Source organism: Hetaerina americana, unplaced genomic scaffold, assembly GCF_022747635.1.
Source record: "Hetaerina americana unplaced genomic scaffold, ioHetAmer1.1.p SCAF_6, whole genome shotgun sequence".
Classification (NCBI taxonomy): Eukaryota; Metazoa; Arthropoda; class Insecta; order Odonata; family Calopterygidae; genus Hetaerina; species Hetaerina americana.
The window spans coordinates 92,373,043-92,396,012 of NW_027287205.1; the positions used below are offsets into that span (position 1 = coordinate 92,373,043).

At 38.3% G+C, this 22,970-nt stretch overlaps 1 protein-coding gene across 1 annotated transcript; it reads right to left on the reverse strand.

Annotated features, from left to right (window-relative positions):
- Ubqn (ubiquilin) lies at nt 1–22,712 on the reverse strand. Its single transcript, XM_071593466.1, has 10 exons — nt 22,605–22,712; nt 21,979–22,177; nt 21,087–21,328; nt 17,081–17,219; nt 16,887–17,000; nt 14,017–14,354; nt 8,918–9,072; nt 6,314–6,524; nt 2,653–2,788; nt 1–1,209 (listed from the first exon to the last, which is right to left on the reverse strand). The coding sequence occupies exons 1-10, from the start codon at nt 22,704–22,706 to the stop codon at nt 1,133–1,135; spliced, it is 1,713 nt and encodes a 570-aa protein (XP_071449567.1). The 5' UTR covers nt 22,707–22,712; the 3' UTR covers nt 1–1,132.
- Between the last annotated feature and the right edge of the window lie 258 nt (nt 22,713–22,970).

The following is a 22,970-nucleotide window of genomic DNA, read 5'->3' on the forward strand; positions in this document are numbered from 1 at the left end:
TTCCCAACATAAGTTTTATTTTCTAACAATTTGTGGCCCAAGGTCATACATAAACAAGCTGATGTCTGATTAACATTAACCACCTATTTTCACATAAATCATTTTTACCATTCTATAAAGGTATGCAATAAAATATCAATACACAAAGAAATCTTGCTTACTTCAGATAACCTTTACTCATAAATTCTCAAAGCATATACATTCATGCTCAAATCAATCTACACTCATTAGGAAAACCAAAGCTGGAAATTCTAGAGATGGTATTCAAGTTTAGAATAGTAGACAAAGTTATAAGCTGAAGGTCTGGAGTGATTGATGACTTACCCCAAATATGAACTTAGATTAAAAAATACAGTAGGTTACAGAGCAGAATAATGAAATATTTAAAAGCATGAACACTGCTTTTTCCTTGAGAACTGTACATCTGTACCACTAATACACCGCTTTCCAATGAACTCTTTAGACATAGGAATTGTGAAGAAAATTTTGAAAAGGCTAATGATACTTACATTAGACTTTAAATACACTGCCAATTTCCTTAGGGTAGGAGCAGCCTACAGTAACCAAACTTATGTGTTCTCCAAAAACATATATATTGTGAAGTTGCATAAATCTCTACTGTAATTGATTGGGAATACAACCAGTAAATTCAAGGCGAATTTCAGCATAAAACCTACTAATTGAAGAGTAATTACAAGAGTCCCCTATATATCCAAACATATTTAATGAAATTATTTCAGGCAAGTTATTTAACCAAAAAAATCAACCAAAAAAGGGGAAACAGTTTGGCAAGAGCACAGCTTTCAGTAGATGTCTAAAATTAGTGACGAGAAAACATTTCGGCTGTTGAATTTTTATTCTTACTTTTACATAAATCGCTATATGTATTTTACACCTGACATATATCAAGTGAAGGATGGCTGAGAGCTTTGGTTTCAGGCTCAGCACAAAGTAATTATAGCACATATGAGGATAAAATATCGCACAGAAAAGATGCCCCTCCTAACACACTTAGCCTGTCACTCATCACTGACACTGCTGCCTCACTTATTGCAGCTGAATTGTTGAGGGGGCAATTTTAAAATGTACAGAGGCAGAATTACAAGGGAGTCTGTACAGGCAAAAGATGGTGTTAGCTTTGGGACATCTGACGACCAAGAAGTAGCCTTTCAACTGCAGCATTTATATCACCAAAAGTAGCAATCAAAGCTGAAAAGATAAAACAAGACATTTAAAATGAACAGCAGAACAGCAACATTGTGTATTGTTTGGTTGGAAGGTGAATTTCTAGTCAATGCATGCAGATCTCCTCATAACCATTGGAGGGCATACAATGACGTAATAAACTTATTTTAGTCCCAGAAAAACATGTTGTAAACACTTCGGCCTTATCTCAATATGGATGGCCATAATTAACTATCAATGCATAACAATATGGAATCAAAATGAATCATACTATTTGGAGATAAAGTGCAGCAAATAACATTTCCCCTTTTACTGAATTCTCACCAGCAGCTAGGTCTACTGCAAATGACAGAAAGAAGAAAACAGGAGAGACATTGGGTACAGACTGCATGGGACAACTGTCTTATGTAATGGCACTTTTCTTTCGGTCAATCTGCTGAATGAAAATTGGCCTAGATCCTACTTACACTCATGTTTAAAACAAATAACATACATCATTACAATATTGGGGTACGTGGTAGTCCAGGGGTAGAGTGTTGGACTACTTCAATTCCCGGGCAAGCCTCTCTGGGCACCTGCAGCCCCACCCAACCCATGTGATTTTTTGGGTACCAGATCTTCCTGGGAAACCATAACCGGCACAGGGAAAGGAACTGGCCCTCCTACCCTGATGTGTGAATTTCACATGCCGTATAGGGCTTAATACTGGGTGAACTCCACCTACCATCACCTACCAAACCGACCTTGGGGTTGATTACTGTGCTGATGATTTTATTACAATATCAAGATGGCGAGCAGCTTACAAGATCAAATTTAGGCCGTCATGTACCTTTCTTGATGGGAAGGTAGCAAGAAATTCCTCCCTTTGGATTTATTCCATAAAAGAGGATAAAGCAGAGGAATTCCTGGAAAAATCAATCCAGGACATACATGAATTCCCCATTTTTGCCAGATAAAAATGTTGATAGTTTTGCCCTTAGGTTTCATTTTTAAATTATGTAAAGATGGCCATGTATTAAACTAAAACCAATTGCGTATTAGAGTATACTTTTTCAGCCACTGTAAGATAGAAACTGTCTTGTCGGTCATGTCCCAACTTTGATGCATGTACTTAGCAGAAACTGTTTGGTCTCTGCTTTGATAGGGCTGGACACCAGACAGCGTACCAAAATGGTTAGGTCCAGCTCAGGGCAAACACCACTCATGCAAGCACACAATGAAGCCACTGAAGCTGGAGGTGCTTATTTTTAAGATGGTTCACCACCCTAAAAATGTCTAATAGTCATGAGCCATTTAACTAAGGGAAGAAGACCATCTAGATGTGTCAGGAGCAGAGTGGACCAGTAACCATTCAAAGACAAATGCTCATGACGCAACCGACAAAATTCCTTTTCATTTGTCACCTGCAGTCAGGACCCAATGCAAGTACTCATCACACATAGAGCACTCACTGCATAGTTCTAATACCTTGAAGATTAGCTTCTCTATTTCCAAATCCCATTGCTGTGAGCTGCTCCAGCTGCGTACGGTATCTCTCCTCGGGAGGTTGAGTGCCACCAGTGCTGCCTCCACCCCCACCACTTTGAGAGGACATTGTTGATATCTGCATCAAGGGACACAAATTGCACTTTAGTATTAACATAGCTCATCTGCACGAAGAGCTTAAAACTATTTTTTTTTTCCAGGAGAGAGGTTTCAAAGTTGAGAACTTCTGATTCTCTTTCATTCTCCGCAAATAATTCAAAAATAATCATTTGTTGAATCATGCCTTTCTTCCATCAGACGAGCAATACATATTCATTGTTTCACAGGTTCCATAATCACAAATATAACTAACATTCAACTTCTGCAGCTCTCAGATGCAGCATCTACAATGAGGATGTTTTATTCTTTAGGTTCTTTTTGATTTAAAATTTTGAGGTTTTATTTTAACAATCTCACATTTATATTGTGAAGAAAAATTTTACATTTAAAATAAACTGGGAGCAGAATAAAGAAAATGGAGGCGAAGCTAAGTGAAGACCAATATGGACATTAAAAAAGTAGAAGAGAAGGCAACTTGATCTCTAGCTGAAAGTAGAGAAGAGAATACAGAAAAACAACCAACCTCTTATTATATAAGTGGATCAGGAGAAAGCTTATGACAATGTGGACTGGAATAGAGCACCACATGTTCTTTTGGAAAATTGGCACTAACTACACAGCCAGGAGCCCATAATATTGTAAGTCGGGTGAAGCACTTGAGTGTGGTGGGAGCAGAAAGGAAGCTAAAATAAGGAGAAAGGAAGTTGGCCCATTATCACCATTGATCTTTCACGCGCACATTGACTGAATGGACACCGCAAAGAAAAGGTTAAAATATGTGACAAGCACACATCAAGATCAACAACAATTAGATAAACAACAACAAAATTAAATCAGGGGTCTATGATGGAGTGGAGGAGTGGCTACTTAGGCAGCAAGTTTGACAGCAAAGGGGGGATGATATTCAATCAGTACGGAAGGTTTAATTGAGGAATACACTCCAGCATTGAAAACAATAGCTAAACAAAAACGCAATTGGCCTGGGCACAAGGGAATAATTCATTTAAACTCATTTTGATTGGGTTTTACTTTTCTCTGGAAGGGAGACAGGAATGATTGGAGCAGCAGAGAGGAGAAGACAAAGATGTGACGGAAAAGTGATACCACAGGAGGATGAAGGGAATGAAATTGAGAGAGAATAACCACTCAAGAAGAGGTAAACTAATACTGGACTCTTAAGAAGCCCAATTGATTTAATGGAAACCTTAGCTGAAGGGACGAGAGAGAGGGGAGTGCACACAGAGGATGGACCAAGGATGATGAGAAGCAGGGGGAGAAATGAAGAATGATGAGAGTCGTGTACATTTATGAGTACAATGCAGTGGCAACTGATTTTACTTCAGCTTATCAAAAGTAACAATTTGCCTAACTCTAACCGATATCTCAAGTCTGTCTAGACCAATAATTCCAAGATCTCTTGCAACTCAAGAATTTCACAGGTCTAAAGGCAAAGGAAACATCCTTTTTAAGCAGGAGCTACCAACCCTCACTTTCATTTTCCTCATTGAAAAAGCACATCCGTGGTCGGAGGTGTTAGGCCAACTTCTTGTATTCGATGGTTTCTGGCTCAATTTTGTGGAAGATCATGTTCATTAAATGAAGAACACAATGTATTCATCCACTGATCTTTATTTTGGAACTACTAGTTTTAACGCTTAGGACTCATCATTAAGTACCAATATCTCAAGTTGAAAACAGGAGCAAAGGAACAAACACTGTTTTACGAAATATGACCTCCTGCCATCCCACTTCACCAATTACCTGTGGGGAGAAAATCATGGGAGTGATTTCAACCCCGAACTGACACACAAAATGGATAAAGGAGAGAGGATGGACAAGGGGGAAGAGCTGGAAATCAGAAGGAATTTGACAAAGGGTCATTTGGTCAATGATTTATGAGCGGGGTCCCAGAAGTACCTAGCCTGACCAGGAGATAGTGGTAGTTGCTTGAAAAATACCACTTTATTAGGAAATATGCATCCCATGAAGCTTATATTTCAAGTATGAAGATGCTACCTTGTTTAGTAGTTGTTTCACAACCATCAATAGTGAACGTTTTCCGTGAATTTGTGAAAATGGAGAAAATTGGTCATCTTTATGTGATATAATACTTTTATTTGAAAGGCCTCAGCCCAATCAATATAAAAGCTGAACTGCATTCTACTCTAGGTGAGTCTGCTCCTTTGTTTACAAAGTTAAAATATTGGGTAGCAGAGTTTAAATGAGGTGTGAAGATGAGCATTGCATTGGTCAACCAAATGAGGTGGCGACTCCAGAAACAGTGAAGAAAATCCAAAACGTTAAACTGGATGATCGTTGACTGAAAGTGCACAGACTAACAGACACTTTAGGCATTTTAAAATTTGTGGTACATCGCATTTTAACTGAAAATTTGGACATGAGAAAGCTGTGTGCAAGATGCGTGCCACATTTGCTCTAACTCAAGCAAAACCAGCGTCGTGAAGAAGTTTGAATTGAGTGTTTAGCAAAGTTTCACAGCAACATAGCAGAATTTTCATACCCATAAATGAAACATGGGTCTATTACTTCACACCCGGGACAGAAGAACAATCAAAACAATGGATTCAAAAGGGACAATCGGCTCCTAGAAGGCAAAGACCGTTCCATCTGCAGGCAAGGTCATGGCATCGGTTTTTTGGGATGAATGTGGGATAATTTTCATTGACTGTCTTGAAAAAGGAAAAACTATCAACAGCTAGTATTATGAGAACTTATTGCAACATTTGAGTGAAGAAAGCAAGAAAAAGCGGCCGCATTTGGCTAAGAAGAAAGTTTTGTTTCATCAAGACAACGCACCAGCTCACAAATCCGTTATTGCAATGGCCAATATTCATGCATTGAAGTTTGATTTGCTACCTCATGAACCCTATTTACTGGATTTAGCCCCCTCTGATGATTTTCTGTACGCAAACTTGAAAAAATGGCTCTGTGGTCAAAGATTTTCCAACAGTGCCGGCAGTTAATGGCTATTTTGAGGAGCAAGTCAGTTGTTATTATAAAAACGGTATCGAACTTGTTGAACATTGCTGGAAAAAGTGTATATAGAGCTGAAATGTGATTATGTTGAGAAAAAACATTTTTTCGAAAATTTTTGTGTATTCTTGGTTGGGTCAGCTACTTCTGGGATTGCCCTCGTATTGTTGGAACACCTCTCCCCAATCCTGGAAGCAACCCTTTCCTTCACGGAAAAACCTAACTACCCCTCCCCACTGTGAACCCCACAAATCGCTTTTCCTGATGCATAACACCCCTCTCCTACTTCTAATTAACGCCAATCACAACCCCTTCCCTCCCCCCCCTCCTCTCTCAACCACCCCTTCCCACACAAGAACAGTATATAAATGGACCGCAGCTTAAGTCATTTGCACCTGATGATGATGCCTAAGCGCTGAAACTAGTAGTACCAAAATTAAGAACAGAGGAAAAATGCACCGAGTTCTTCATTTAAACAACTTTTTCTAATCCTTCGTAATTGTGGTTTGTTTTCACTCAGTTTAAAGCACACAGATATGACACAACTCACCATTTGCGCCATGAACTGGGAGACTACATCCGCAATTGGAGGCTGTTGCGTGGCATCCGAAGGACTTGCAGTTGTAGTCCCAGTGGATGAGGAGGCAGTCGTGGTGGTGGTGTCTGTGGTAGTCGAGTCTGACCCGGTTGTACTTGCGGTTGTAGTGGTGGCACCTCCAGCACTTGGCACGCCAAAGGGGGGAACAGGCCCAAGCCCCATGCTGAGCAACAAAGTGGAGAGATTATTTTGGCACACTATCTACAGCACAGCGCAGATTATTCATGTTAATTGAAGGTGGAAGGGACCCACTGCCATTATAAAAATGACAGACAATTGGTTAACAAGGTGGGCAACAACATCTAAAGCAAGATTCCTGGACATTTTCAATCTATAACAACAAAATTTATCATTTCACCCTATTGCTTTGCCGCAACTTATAATACAGATAAGCACCTGAAACCATAATAATAATGTTGACTTTTATAAAAATGTCCATATTCTACTAAGAACCTTCTTAAATGAAAGACATCAAACTCCCTAAGAATTGAGAAAAAATTCTCTACATAATGAGGAACATTGAAAACACCATGGACATCAGAAGAGTCAGATTGTGAACATTGCCAGTGGGATTTTCAAGCGCACAGAGGGGGGCACGGAAGTGAGGTCTGCAATGACACCGCATTCACAAGTAGCTGACTGACAAATAAACAACATGTCATTACAATAATTGAACAAAAATTCCAGGACTTTCCCAAGCAAGTGGCCACTCTGATTAATTTAAAGTTCTCAACTATTATGGCCTTAGTGTCAGTAGCTTATCAGATAGGAATTTTCCATGAATTAGTATACAAAATTTATTTTTTTGTCATGTTTTCCTTTATCCGCTCATTCATTTCATTCACCATTCCTATAGATTGTTTAGAGATGGAAATACTGAGTAAATTACATATTTAAATTTTCCACGATTAATAATTTTGTTGAAAAAACAACAATGAAGACACACAATATGTCACAATTTCATACCAATTAAGCCCATTGGTAATAGTTTCCCATAGTCTATTATATATATTATTCTGAATATTACACAAAATTTAAAGATAAGATTTCATCCATTGGATAATAACCCCAATATTTCGGACATCTTGTAATAGGTAATTATCATTCCCACACATTATGCCATCCACCAGCATCCCCTTCCTCCAATCCCCAAAGCAAGGATTTGAGATCGGAATGCTGCTTGAAGATACCATTGGATAATTCACCCGGCAGATCCGAGCACTTAGGATAGTCAATGCTCCATTGCATACTGAAGAAAATCGGGGCAAGATAGCCTGACACGTACACCATTTCTGTACTGGCCCAAGGTATTGGGTTAAAACCCAAGTGATACCTTCAGAAATTGTGATATAAAATTCAACTTCTCTCTCAAATACTCATTCATTATGAATCAATCAGTATTTTTAGTTATTTAGACTAAGTGGGCTGTTCACCAATTTTTTATTTATTTTATTTATTTATCAAGATAATTGGGCAAGGCTGAGACTTGTAGTCCCTTCTCCCAACTAACCCTTACATTACAGACATACCATTGAAGACAATTACATACATCTAATCCATAATTGGAGGAAAATCGACCACCTAGGAAGGAATCGAACCAGCGACTGCTGGGTTGTTAAGTGAGGATGTTACACCACCGCTACCGGCAGTTTAAATAATTCCTTAGAAAAATCCAAGAGATGGCCTGAATAGTTTTGGCAAAGATGTGCAGACACTCCAGAAAAAAGTCAAACCGGGAGGGGGGGGGGGGGGTCTAATGGTATTCCTGCAACAAAAATGGTGAAATTGATTGACAAAGTGATGGCCATGGTTTTTTGGGATTCATGCATTGATTGCTTGCAAAAAGTTGGCAGCATTTATTAATTCAGTTAGTTTCCCTGCTGCCTTCCTCAATAGTGTTTTTAACATGAAACCAACACTTACTGGCCGCCCCACTGGGGTCAGACCCCATTGCAGCCGCCTCACCGAGGAACAGACGCTGCGTGGACTACCTTTTGTCTGGCTCCTAACCTTTCACCTATCTGCCATGGGTGACCCTACCAGGAGCAATGATCATTACTCCCGCTAGCACACCTCAAGGGGGTCACCAGAACCCTCAAGCCCCTTCCTTCATCAAAGTATGAGTCCATTGGAGGTGGATACATTTTTAAAAATATTTTTCATTGTGGCTTAAACTAAAGAACACCTTTAGCCTACAAAGTATATCTTCAGTCAATAGCTCTGAAGTAATATTTTAAGTGGACCCGTTTTGGATGCCTTTCCACTGGTCACTGTTTCAGGTAGCTAGGGAGGGCTCGGATCCTAATTGGTCTCATCACAGGGAATTACGGAATTGCCACTGAGCAGGTTCCCGTTAATGTTTTTCACGTGATAATTGACAGTATCCAATTAAAATAGTTCAATGGCAATATACATAATATAATGTGGCATGATTTCTAATTTTCATTTATTTTTATCCATTATCACACTGCAAAGTAATGAGAAAAAACAAAATGTGACATGCATGCTATTAACCTCTTAAATGAGGAGAAAAACATTTTTTGTAAATGCTCTCACCTGTTAACAAGACCAGGGGCCAACTGCCTCAGCTGCTCAATACCTTGCTGAATTTGCAGTAGAGCACCGAGGGCTTGGGGGTTGGCCATTAGGTTGTGCACTTCAGGATTTTGAAGTTGCTGAATGAAGTTTGGTAGCATCAACCTCAATTGCTCCTGCAAAATCAAACAAAGAGCCAAATAAGCACTGTGCTGGAGCAGGCATTAGGGAACTTCAATCAGGCTCCGACACATTGCCACTTCTCAAAATACCAGACAACTATTTTATGTACTACATTTTGTACAAAATGGAAAAAACCAGCACCTGGTTTAACCCTCTTAGTGCGGCAGGGATTCCAGGGGTACTAGTGAGAAGTGCGAAGGGTAATTTAAGAAAATGTATCACCTTAGGAAAAAAAACATTATGAAGTTATTTGTTTAGATATCCATATGCAGTTTTATTATTTTAAAATAAAATATTGTAGTTAATAATGTTGTAATACATTTACATCATCTGAAAAATAAATGTAATTATTACAGTATTATAAATTTGAATATTTTTTAGCAATAATATTTCGATTTTTAGACACAATACTAATATTATTTTTAAAACATTTTTCAATAAAACTACGATACTTAAATATAATAAAGAATCAAAAAGACATGTAGAAAATATTATAAATAAATAAAGAAAAACCAGTCAATTGCAAATTTTTTTGTCAGCCTCTGCATAGTTCAATTTTGTTGAAAAGGCTGATCTCACTGAGTCAAATTGGGACTTTTCCCCTTCCCTTGAGACTGCGGCAATGTGCTTACAATCCAAAGGCAGGAAAAAACCAAGTTCTAGCTCACAGAGAACTGCTGACAATGTAATCCAATACACAGGGCGCAATTGACGAGATAGGATGGACGGCAAGAGAAACCAAAATGATTACAAAGCAGTGCTCTCATTTCCATCGTCTCAACAAAGTCTGAATAAGCGGCTATATATAACACCACCACATCATAACACATTCAAGAGATTACAGATGATCACAGATTAATTAGTAGCCTTTCAGTGGCTTTTCATAATGGAAAGACCACTCAGAAAAAAACGAGCAAACAATTAGGCTAAGCTTCCCGACATGTACAAAACTGAACGAAAAATTATAGTAAGAATTATACTCTTTGAAAAGCATTTAAAATTGCTAATGAAAAATTTAAAAATTAGTTACGTAATTCTATGGAATTCAACCTATCGATAGCACAAAAACCATTAATTATTAAAGAAAAAACCATAAGTTACAACGATTTAAACAATAGCCTACGCAAGAGCCGATATATCGGCCCGCCGCACTTTTCGCCAGGGATACAAAAGCCGATATATCGGCCCGCCGCACTAAGAGGGTTAAGAAAAGAACTAGTATAATTTAATAACAGAATATAGAAGTATGTTAAATGGATGCCAATGGAAAAGTTCATGGCAGGGGCCCACCCACCCCCTAGCCAAATGTGCTGCCATTTGGTGCAGGGTGAAATCTAGCACCATGGCTGCCTAACACACCATACAAGAAGGGCAAGACTGCATTAAACAAATAAGGAAAATAGCATTCAATACTTCAATCATACCTCAAATCATTAATTATACAATAGTGAAGTATCCATGCCTACCACTATGACGGTCATAAACTTTAGGTCATACCTGATTTCCGTTATACTTATTGGAGTTATACAGGGCGCAGCTACATAACTTCCTTTTTTGAAAGCATTTCCCATTTGAAAAAAGTAAGCTATGTTGCTGCACACCGTATGTATATATATGTGAGGGCAATCCCAGAAGTACCCGACTCAACCAAGAATACACAAAATTTTTGGAAAAAAATATTTTTTTTTCAACATAATCACATTTCAGCTCTATATACACTTTTTCCAGCAATGTTCAACAAGTTCGATACCGTTTTTATAATAACAACTGACTTGCTCCTCAAAATAGCCATTAACTGCCGGCACTGTTGGAAAATCTTTGACCACAGAGCCATTTTTTCAAGTTTGCGTACAGAAAATCATCAGAGGGGGCTAAATCCAGTAAATAGGGTTCATGAGGTAGCAAATCAAACTTCAATGCATGAATATTGGCCATTGCAATAACGGATTTGTGAGCTGGTGCGTTGTCTTGATGAAACAAAACTTTCTTCTTAGCCAAATGCGGCCGCTTTTTCTTGCTTTCTTCACTCAAATGTTGCAAATAAGTTCTCATAATACTAGCTGTTGATAGTTTTTCCTTTTTCAAGACAGTCAATGAAAATTATCCCACATTCATCCCAAAAAACCAATGCCATGACCTTGCCTGCAGATGGAACGGTCTTTGCCTTCTAGGAGCCGATTGTCCCTTTTGAATCCATTGTTTTGATTGTTCTTCTGTCCCGGGTGTGAAGTAATAGACCCATGTTTAATTTATGCGCATGAAAATTCTGCTATGTTGCTGTGAAACTTTGCTAAACACTCAATTCAAACTTCTTCACGACACTGGTTTTGCTCGAGTTCAGCTTTTATATTGGTTGGGCTGAGGCCTTTCAAATAAAAGTAATGTATCAGATAATAATGGCCAATTTTCTCCATTTTCACAAATTCATTGAAAACTTTCACCATTGATGGCTTCCACACAAATACTAAACAACATAGCTTCTTCAAACTTGAAACATGCTTTATAGATTGCATAGTTTCTAATAGTGATATTTTTCAAACAAATACTGCAATCTTTAAGTCATGCCTGGTATTTACAGGCCCCCCATTTATTACTTCTTGCCCCGGAAAATATCAATTTATCAAATGAATTCAGCCGCTGATTTTCACTGATTTTATCCTGAAATTAGCTTTTTGAAAATAACAAAACGTGAATTTTGGTGACTCTTAATTCTCATTAATTTATTATATTTAAGTTCATTAAACATAAGCAAAGGCAACTGCTCTATTTATAGATAACAGTTAACAAAGAAGGAAAGCAAAAAGGACAGGTACATACAAGGCTTTTGGAAGCAGAGATAAAAAAATTGAGAAATGAGACTCTTTAAACACAAGCAAGTTAACTCTCGCGCACCCATTTTTGGGATTACCACGGCCACGCTCTCATCTCTCCACCAACTCAAAAATTTAATGAAACTACCATCGTAATGATAGGTAGATATTTTTTTAAACATTGTGATATACTTTTTAAAAAATGTAACTTTGAAATATTTCTCTGGCTTCCTTTAAAATTTTTGATTTCACAAAATCTACAGTTCTCAACAGCATTTAAAACAACAATTTAAACATTTTTACACTATCCGTAACTTCCCTTTTTTTATCCCTCACATTCATTATCCCTGAGAATGCCATATCCTCTTTTAAGGTGAATAAAAATACATAGTTTTACTATGCAACAAATAAGTATTTGACTACCCACACTGCATTATTTTAATTGGTGTATCATATTATAAATTTATTTGAATCTGTATCAGGGGTCCTTTTTAAAAATCCATCCTTCCCCAGGCATCTGCTTTCTTCTCTCCGGCTACCTGATTGGTTTAGCATCCCAATGCCCATACTCATAGCATCCCAATACTCATGCCCATCCCAACTGGTGCTTGCCCGCCTTGCCACACACCTGTTCAGTGGATCATGGGGTATTTATGTAGCTGCATCATGATTTCACTGGCCAAATATGGAATCAACTTAATTTTTGATGTTCATTTATTTTGAGCCCAGATAACCTACTTTATCTGGAGGAATACCAATAAAAATAATTGTGTCACAGTAATTAAGCTGTAGGTAGGTTTGATAGGTAAGGATAGAGCTCTCCCAATTCCAGGCCCAACAGCATGTTTAATGCAAATATCAGGGTGGGGGTTCCTTATTCTCCGGGTGTCACCTGTGATTTCTCAGTAAGGTGTGAGACCCAAAAGATCACACAGTTTGGGTGAAATCGGGGGTGATCAGAGGCATCGCCCAGAATCCAACCCAGGCCCTATGGCCAGTAGATAGGTATTCTAACCACCGGACTACCACATCCTCTCCCTCCCCCCCCCCCCCCCCAAGATATCCAGCCCAATTTTCATTGTCCTTTGAATTATAAAACAACCATAGTAGTTATTAGGGGAGGCAAACGACACCCAAGGTCATTTGTACCAGAAGGGATAGGATAGGTGGGTAATTTGGTACGGGTAGGTTTTTACTGTAGGAGGAGAGATGGTTTAATTACAAAAATGTTCACTTGACGGTTTTCGACTTGATCTAGAGGTCACCGCAGTGGGGATGGCCACGTGGTGGAAGGTAAACGGACGGACAAAAGCTCTCTCCCCTTCCCCTCGAATTACTTTTCCCCCCCCCACCACCCCCCCATACCTTCCACCATACGGCACGTGTTCTATCCCAGTGGCCACCCTTTATCTCTCGCTGTTTGAACATCGTGACCAGTGCCACCAACATCCAGCCGGTGCTGCAGGCAAGCACCAATGACACTGTAGGGAATCTTCAGTGACAGATCAAGTCCCATGAATCACTATTTTTCCCTCTTTTCAATCCTCACCGCACTCCGTGTCCCTCCCCTGTTCAACACCATTGGCCATTGAAAACCCTCCCAAGAAATAGTAAATTACCAGGATGAATTAATTATCACAAAGCTTCATTCATGGAGCAATCCTAAGGGTAGATCATCAGGATTTGATGCAACACAAAGAAGCCCAGTCCATGGCATACATTATTGGGGAACTACTAGTTACTGCGATAATTCAGCATGAAAAAGTTCCCGGAGTTACATTGAAAACAAAATTAATACGCAATAAATCAAAAGAGCTTGAAAAAACTAGGGGCCAGTTCACATTGAAAATAAGAACGTAAATTTAGAACTTGACTGGAGAAGCATTAATTTAAGTTACAAGCATATGCACGAAATTATGAGAAATTTAAAAGAGCATAGCCAGTATCATCACATTTGGCACGACATATTCGAAGCTTTTTACTCCCTCCTCTTGTGTAATTGGTGTGGATGACAAAAATGATTTTGGACTTGAGCTGGGTAGTTCTCGAGCAATGATCTTACGCCCAATGTGATGCGACCTTAATAGCAGTCCGAGGCCATGCAAGGCTGGCTCGATTGTAGCATACCTGCAAGGCAGGATTATCTGCAAACATTGGATTGGCGTTCATGATCTGGGTGGCAAGTTCTGGGTTAGATGCAAAAGCCTGCAGCGTGGACTGGGTGTACGGGGCGCTGAGCATGCTCTGCATCAGCTGTGGGTTCTCTGTCATTTGCTGCATGAGGCTCTGCATCCCAGGGGTGCTCAGCAGGCCCGATCTCCCGCCAGGTGTCACGCTTGCTGGCCCACTGCCCCCTGCCGGCCTCCTGCCCTCGGTAGACCCACTCCCCCCACCTCCCCCACCCGACCATGGATTCGGCAGGGGGTCCCGGTTCTCCTGCCCTTGCTGAGGATTGTTGGGTATGTCTGAAAACATTCAACAAAACCAGGGATTGGCACCTAGACACCAAGTATTCCCTTGAATCATTGTCCTATGCACTGGTGCCAAGGTGTGGATACCTGGCTTTCTTGCTAGAGGCACCAATCCCTGTAACCTTCTATCATGTCAATGAGTGACAGGTTGGAAATGGCATGCAAGTAACAAGAAATACTGGCAATTCTTGTCCAAGATACCAGTGCATGCAACTCTTTACCATTAATTGGTGGCAACTCATTCACTGAAACCCAACAACTGAAATTTTCCTGAAAAACGTGCTACCTTTCACTTAACATTTGCATATACTGCAAACAAATGCATTCCAATGGACGCATGATAAAGCTAGTAGTAGCTATTATGGGAGGCAACCGACAGCTAAGGTCATTTGCGCCACTAGGGATGGATTAGAAAGTAAGGGTGGAGAGAAACTCGGCGTTTCATCAGCCTACTCTTAATGAAAGGTGCCGAGGGGGTCCACAGTTTACGTCCCATCCGACAGACATCGTACTCACTCAAAGTGCTCTCCACAAAGCACCTCAGGTAGGGATGGGGATTCCACTGAAACATATTTGCTATCTCCAGGATTTGGGCCCTCTCAGTAGGAAACCTGTATGTTAGCCACTGCACCATAGCGATCCCCCATGACATAGCTCTTTTAGAAAATGTTCTCTAATCAAAACTCAAAAGGTTCGATTTCGTCACACTAAAATGGTGAAAACCAAGAGACCACAGGCAACTAAAGCTGAGAAAGTGGCGCTTCAGTCATCCCCTTTCCCCTCAGCCTGCCAATCACAGCAGTCAGTCCCATGGGACTGGCCTTGGAGGCAGTGACATCCTCAACAGCCAACCCATGGGTTTGATTCCCGCCTAGTAAACAGATTTTCCCCTCCACCCAGGGCTTTGGCATTTGTGAATATCCTTGCCATTTTGCCATGCTTGTAATATGGTTATACAAAAGATGTAATTTTCCAATAAATGAAGATATCATTCATTATTTATCATAACTTGTGCATTTGCTAAAGTTTATGCTCACCTAAACGTTGGTGGACATGAAGGCAGTCAAATAAAACCCATGTGAGCAACGTGCGGGCGCATAATTAAGTGATATTGCAAACAATGCCATGACCAATCCAGCCAACCACTGTGGCTATGAGCAGATGGGTAAACTGCCCACAGCAATAATCATAATAAGTATTTACCTTTCGTCACTTAACTATATATGATAAGACCAAGAAAGCATAAAAACTAGCATTACCGGATGTTATTTTCTGCTTCCAGTTATTGGCATTAAAATAATTGTAAAAATACGATTTCAGTAAAAAGTACCACCTATATTACTATAAGAAGTAGTGCAACTTAGGGTAGGTTTTTGATGGACCCTAGCACTGCACACCACTGTATTCCTTAGTCCTGGCTAACATGAGGTTAACTATCCTGAACCTCAGGCTACTTTTACAATAACTAATTTTTTGTTCTGCATACCTTCTAACTTCCTTTTTTATAGTACCAGGATATTAATTACAATAAGATGTCACAGCTTGGAGAAACATCTGTATCACAGAGTAGATTATTAATACAAAACGCCTGTATATGACACTAATTCAACCCAAATGGCTGAAGATGGGAATGCTTGGTTTATGGGGGATTGGCTGCACCAGGAAACCTCAGGAAAAATGCTACTTCACCTGTAGCAGCCTTGGATTAAAAACTATAAGCCTCCCATTCCATAGCTTAATTGATGCATTTTGGCTATGGTCTAAGTTCTTGACACCTTCATGACATTTACTAGGGTTGCTACTGTTACCAATTTTCTAGATGAAATCAAATTAGCAGAATGATATCCTTTTCCAATTTCTTGTTTTGTGTAAGCAGAGTAACTTCACCTATCGTGAGCCATCTCATGCCATTCAGCCTATTTGCTAATGATGATGTACGCTGATGTATCATTCAGTGTTCCTACCACCCACTGCTGTCTTGTGCGCAGACGGAGGTGGGCATGGCACCTGCCAGTCCCCATTTGGTTGCATGTGAGCTTTAAGCTCCATACACACTTATTATTAATAAGAGTTCTTCACTTCTCATCAACGATAGCTGAATTTACTTGAATTTTTTAAGTATTAGGCCCTTTTCCCTCATTTTACACAGAATTTTCCAAGAAATAGGAAATTTCCTAAATTCCCAAATTTCCTAAGATGATGTCCATGCAACATAGCCCGGGCGCGGATACCTAGTACCAAAACCTAGCTTCCTTGCACTAAGCACCAACCCCTAAAAGCTTCTTACAATACCAATAAAGAGCAAGTACTGGTACTGGCACCTGGGTGCAAACAAATGTCAAGGATCCCTGGTTACAGTACCAAGGACTACACCCCACCCTTCTGCACTTTTTACAAGCTATTTTGTAGGGAACTACCAGTAGTCAATAATTATAGGTTTCACTTAATCAGTTTTACAAAATACAATTATACCAATGCCCCTGTGCAAATAAGAGCACAATTTAATGAGAAATTGCTTGCTCTCACCAGATGCATTCTCAACAAGTGCAGCAAAAGGATTTCTTCCAAACTGCTCCGTTGCAGCACTTAACATGGGTTCTTGGATATCACGATACATTCGTTGCAAGGCATTATATCCACCTGGGGAAGAAAATTCCAATCAAGAACACTGGCCCTTCTGCAATGCACTCCAGAAAAGAAAATATTACAAATTTGGTTACCGGGAATGGACTCTAAATTAGACATTGCTCTATCATGGCTTCTCATGAGTTCCTGTAGCATGGATGGATTCCTAGCCAATTCCATAGCTTGCCGCAGAAGATCTGGATTGTTCAACGTATGTGTTATTTCCGGATTCCGCTGGAACAAAATTAATGTAATTATTTAATAAATTGTCACATTTAACAAATTGAAAATGTTGGAAAATATACAACAATATACTGTATTTTCCCATGAATAAAACACATGTTGTCCATTCAAAAATGTTCAGATGATCGAAAAAAATGATGATGTGCGTTATGTAATGCAAATTGAAAAAAGCCAAACATTGGCGTATCTGTGTAGTCTTTCATACCAGACATCATCCACTTTTCCCGACTAGAACTTAACTTTGATTTAAAAGAATTATTGATTGATAAATCCTTGCAGCCTCGCAATTTCCTTCATCTTTCCCGAAATTTAGGACTTCTAGCTTAAACATCACTGTATACAAATTTCTTCACCATGGGTAATTTTCTTGAGAAAATTCTTAATTACAATTGCTTAACTCAATTCCATTTTGAAACAATCACCATGTAGGCGGTACTTTCATAGATGTTGGACGGTGTCTATAACAGCTGAACACCAATACTAACAAAGCAAGCAAACAAAACAAGAAAATTCTATTCATTCATTCTCTTATTTTTTTATATTTAATTTGCTGAAAGTTACTTTATAAAGCAAATAAAAGGGCACAAAAGCCTATTACCTATTCCGACTCACATATCACAGCGAATAAGAAAGAAGGCGGCATACTGCGTGGGCTTGAAAATATTGTTTATTTTTTGATCCTTCTGTTGTTTGGAATTAATTTCAATCACCTGGCTCTAATCTTCTGTAAACTTACGATAGATATAACCATAGGCAATTATGATTTCATATATTCATTGGCTGTTACCATCTATTAGTATATGGATTTAGGCGTATTTTTTCATGCTATATATATAATTTTTAGGCACATATATATGTGTGTATATATATATATATATATATATATATATATATATATATATATATACACACACACACACACATGCACGGAATCTGTACACATTCAAGAAAACTATGAAGCCCCTGGCGCGCAGTATCTATACAAATTCATGATAACCACAAAGTTCAGGGTGCACATTTTACATAAGGTACACGTTATCGATGGGAAAATATGGTACTTCAAACTTTTTAGTATATGATTAATAACACAGTAATGAAACAAAAATAAATACAAGACCAGGAAAATTTTCTTTACTGAGCAAATATATGAATCTAAAACAGGAAATATTTAAGTACAATCAAAAAAATATTCACATCAATATATTGTACAAATTTAATAATAAATAAAATTATTCCTATTCTGTAATAATTAACTTAAAAGCAGCTCGGTGACTTACCAGCAACCAGTAGTCACTGATAAGGACTTGATATTAATATTAACAAGAGCGAACACTTATGAAACATCTTAAGTCATAAACATAGTTCCAACATAGAACTGGGAGTCTGAGTGTTTGGAACCATCAAAAGAGTAGACAAATACTCACACCTTCACTGTCATCGCAAATCAACTGTGGGACCACTTGCAAAAAGTTACGTTTTGATATGCACGCCACATCATGAGAAATGATGACAGGCAAAACCTACTGCAGTGCAGGGTACAGGGGGAGAGGGAAAGAGGCAAGCATTCGCGGAGAGCATTCATGACTTTATCGCCTTTGAAGTCTTTCGCCTTGGGGTTGGCTATCCATCTTCTTGATTGAAGAGGTGAATTGGAGACGTGACAATGCTTAGGCTCATTCCTCTCCTCCACAAGAACACTTCCTGTCACAAAGGTTGCATATGCCACCACCCATGCAGAACGTTGCTTGATGATCACAATTCAGTGCTTTTACGGTTGACATCACACAAAGCTGCTCCCAGGTTCAGAGTGTACTGACTCGTGCATTAAATGTTGCTGTTATGTATTTCCATGCATCTTCCTGCTTATATGCATTGTAAATACATGAATCATTGGTCATAAACTTATCAAGAAAATATTTAAAAGGATACAGATACTTGCCTTCTGTTTCCAAGTCACTGCATCCCTCTTCTTGTTTTCTAATACATTCTTCTTCTCTGAAATCAATTCCACTAGGTCCATTTACTCCTCAGTGATGAAGTTGGCCCATCTCTTAGTTTCTATACTTATGATGTTCACTCACTTTTTTGAAAACTTTGTAAATACCTCCGGGGTCATGTGCATTTTTCGTTTCATTTTTGTATGATGTCATTGGAGCATGAGAATTGACACACCTATTCTTTTCCTTTGTTTAAGATCCCATTTCCTCACAACCAGTTTCATTTCCTTTATAAAACCTGTTCTATCATTAACCTTCACGTTTGTTTAATGTCAACAACAGCTAACCATTGGATCTAACCAGACAATATAAAACCTGGCCTTAGAATATGTCCCAATGATTGTTCATTGTCTTCTTGTCTGTGATTCCAGCAGAATGCTCATATGTGTATTCAATCCCACTAGAAATGTGGCAACATGGAAGAACGAGAGAAATAAATGGGATAAGTTGAGTAATGTTTGGTAACTCATGGTGCTCAAATTTGTCTTCAAATCTGCATTGCCCCCCATCTATCATCTAGAGGTTTAAAGGTAAGCTCTTGAACTTTGAAACTGGTCTGTCACCCTAAGGGCAATGGCTGCACTTCCATTTCAATATGAAAGGATGGCTTCGATGAACTGGCTATGATGCAGCACATCTTGCCAAATTGATGTTCTGTTCACACACTTCCTCAGAAATGTCAATGACAGTGGTGTCTAGGGAAACATTACTGATGTCACATTCTCATGCCATTGTCTTCTTTGGAATAAATTTGGAAAATTAGCATTTTTTCATCCCCCTGCTACTTTCCCACTGGCGTGGTAGAACGTTTACTGGGTGGTCAGTGAAATCTAGCCACAAAATTCCCAGACTTCAAAAAAACCATTTAAAATACTTTCAATTACTATTTTTTCACTAAGTTTGCCTTGCAATTCAATGTTTTGTACCTCTCATTTGCATTACAACAGTGGAAAATTTTGGGTTCTTCTAATATGTTGGGATTACAGGTTTTTAGATGTTACTACTGTACATCAGTGCTAAAGAGTTGCTGACATTAACACACACCCCCCCTTAAAGGTTGCTCCAAAGGGTTCCAGCAGACACGACAAAGAAACTATGAAGCAAGATTTCTCATAAAATTGAAACCAATTCTTTAGTTTTCATTTATCTACAGTTTAGACTTGGATGAAAATAACGTTGAAACGAAGTTTATTAAAAGTACATTTGCAATTTAAATATATTGAAGAGATATTCAAAGGGCACTTTTACTATAAAATATTATTTTCATCAACACCTAGAACAATAATATTCATAGGATACACATGGCCATTCTGCTGTAAAAATTATCACTTCTTCAAGTTTTGTGGCTCACAAGGGAAAAATAAGTCATTTGAAATGTGTTACAAAATTAAATTTTACACCTTTGAAAAAAGTCTCAGACTTTCCACAGTGTTCTCAAGCTTTTTTAGGGTATGGCGATTTCGTCAACTTTCCCAGGCTTCCCTTCTAATATATTTAATTCAAATCCATAGACGTAATATCGTCATCACATCTGTCTAATAGCCTTTGAATTTACTCTACATTTTTAATAACTAGAAAGGAAAATATGACATCTGGCAACTCAATTTGTTCCTAGAATTGTTTGTAATTACATCATGGAAAAAGAGCTGGATTGAATCGATTGTAATAGGAGAACACATTTTACATGATTTTACTGTAAAAAGTCTCATTACAAAAATCCTTTCCAGATACTGAAATTCAGACCTACAAACTCAGTTCTTAAGTGATCATTGATTGATTTACTGATCAGTTATGCAAAAAAATTAAATAATTACACATTAAATAGAAATAGATGTCATTATGGGTTTAGGAATATACTCACTTCCATCAATTCTTGCATTTGTGGGTTTGACGTAATGAGATTCCGCATATTTTCCGGATCATTCATAAGTCTTTGGACTAGTGGATTATCCAATATCTGACGGAGCATATCTGGATTTCCCAAGAACTCTCTCTGCATTTGAGACTGGAGGTCTAAGAAGTTGGTCGATCCCATTCCTAAGCTTTCCAGTCCTGGAAGTCCTCCAAATGAACCCAACCCAAATGGTGTGGCATTTACATCAGCTGCATAGAGAAATTAAATAGCCATTATTTATACATACTGAGCAGTTATAATAGTAGAAGTGGCTCAACATTATAAGAGAGGTAAATTATATGTGATTGTATATGTTATGAAAAGTTGATTATTTTTTAAAGCACAACTAATAAGAAGAGTTAAAACAAATGAGAAAAGACTCATTGGCATATTCAAGATGGTAAAAAGAATCTCCCTCAGCGCATTAATACAGAAACACAAAGTCCAAATGAAGTTGGGAAAATGGCATAAAGAGAGACTGTTTCATCCAAATAATAAAATGTTTATTAATGGGGAAAGAGATACTCTTTTAAAATCTTTTAAAGAAAGGAACCTATTGAAGTAATTGCTATTATCATCAATAACACCTATAATCATAGCTATAATAAAATATTTTCAAGAAAATAACACAAATATTAGATATTACAAACCCTATGCATACTAAATACTTAATTAACAGTAAACACCAGGAAGATATAAGCAAATATTGCATTACATGTAGTCACAATTAACTGCAGAAAAATGAAGTCATAAAATAAAATTTTCAACAAAGTCAGCGCTTAATTCAGGATATATCATGAAGAACATACATAGCATGGACATTTTTATTTTCAAAAGGACGCACTATTGGCAAACTGACCTTGTGGACGAGACTGGTTTGCAGAGCTTGAAGATTGTTCACTTTGACGGGTACTTCGTTTAATAACTAAATGCACAGTAAGGCCATCTTTGATATTATGTGTAGTAAGAAATTCGTGGTCTTTCATTATCTTTCCCGCAAAGATCAAGCATAACTGATCTAGCTCTGCGTTGAATTTCTTGGAGACTTCCTCTTTAAACTGAAATGGTTATTTTGACAATTCAATTACTGATTAGACAACTATAATATTACAAATAATTCTCAGCTGTTCACAGATTAACTTATGTTCGCCGCTGATTAATGGGATATATCACTTTAATAGCCACAGTAATAAGACTGTACACGTATTCCTAAAGCATGATATGGTAATTACCAATAATACAAGGATCATATTAAGAAAAGCAAGCGTGGTTGCAAAGAAAAATCTACATTTACTATAAGCGAGAAGGATATCATTCTTTATTCCAAACATTGACATTAATTGGCAATTTCGTGATCCAAAAAGTATATATTGGACAGTAGAATCACGTTGCGCGTTTCACTGTATGGAATTATACATGTTCGCGTGCGTATTCCCCGAAAACTTTTCATGAAATCGCTTGATTCAATGTAGGCTCTTGACTTACATCTTTTACTGATGCATCTGGTGATATTTCAACGGTTTGTTTATCGTTTGGTGTTTTAACTGTGACAGTTATCTTCTTCGGCCCGTCTTGCCCTTCCGCCATTTTCGACCACTGGATGACTCGACGCGAAATTCGTAATCCTTGGGCTAGAGCGCTACGTACGATTGGAGGACGCAATTGATCGTCATTTTGGGTCTACAGCCGCTTGTTACGAACTTGATTGCAGGGAAATAACTGTAATAGGTTGGCACATAAAATCAGCGTAACTCAGGTATGGTAAATTTTAGCTTAGGTATTGACTTCAAATACGTCATAATCACTATAAATATTCATAATAGTTACAATAATCAACAAAGTAGAAGCAAT

What these genes read in the sequence shown, in the direction of transcription:
- Ubqn (XM_071593466.1), bottom strand. Translation starts at nt 22,706, where the DNA reads ATGGCGGAAGGGCAAGACGGGCCGAAGAAGATAACTGTCACAGTTAAA. An exon ending in ACTTGTTGAGAATGCATCTG is followed by an intron (nt 14,355 to 16,886) that starts GTGAGAGCAAGC and finishes GAATGTTTTCAG; the next exon opens with ACATACCCAACAATCCTCAG. An exon ending in TAGAGAAGCTAATCTTCAAG is followed by an intron (nt 1,210 to 2,652) that starts GTATTAGAACTA and finishes TTATCTTTTCAG; the next exon opens with CTTTGATTGCTACTTTTGGT.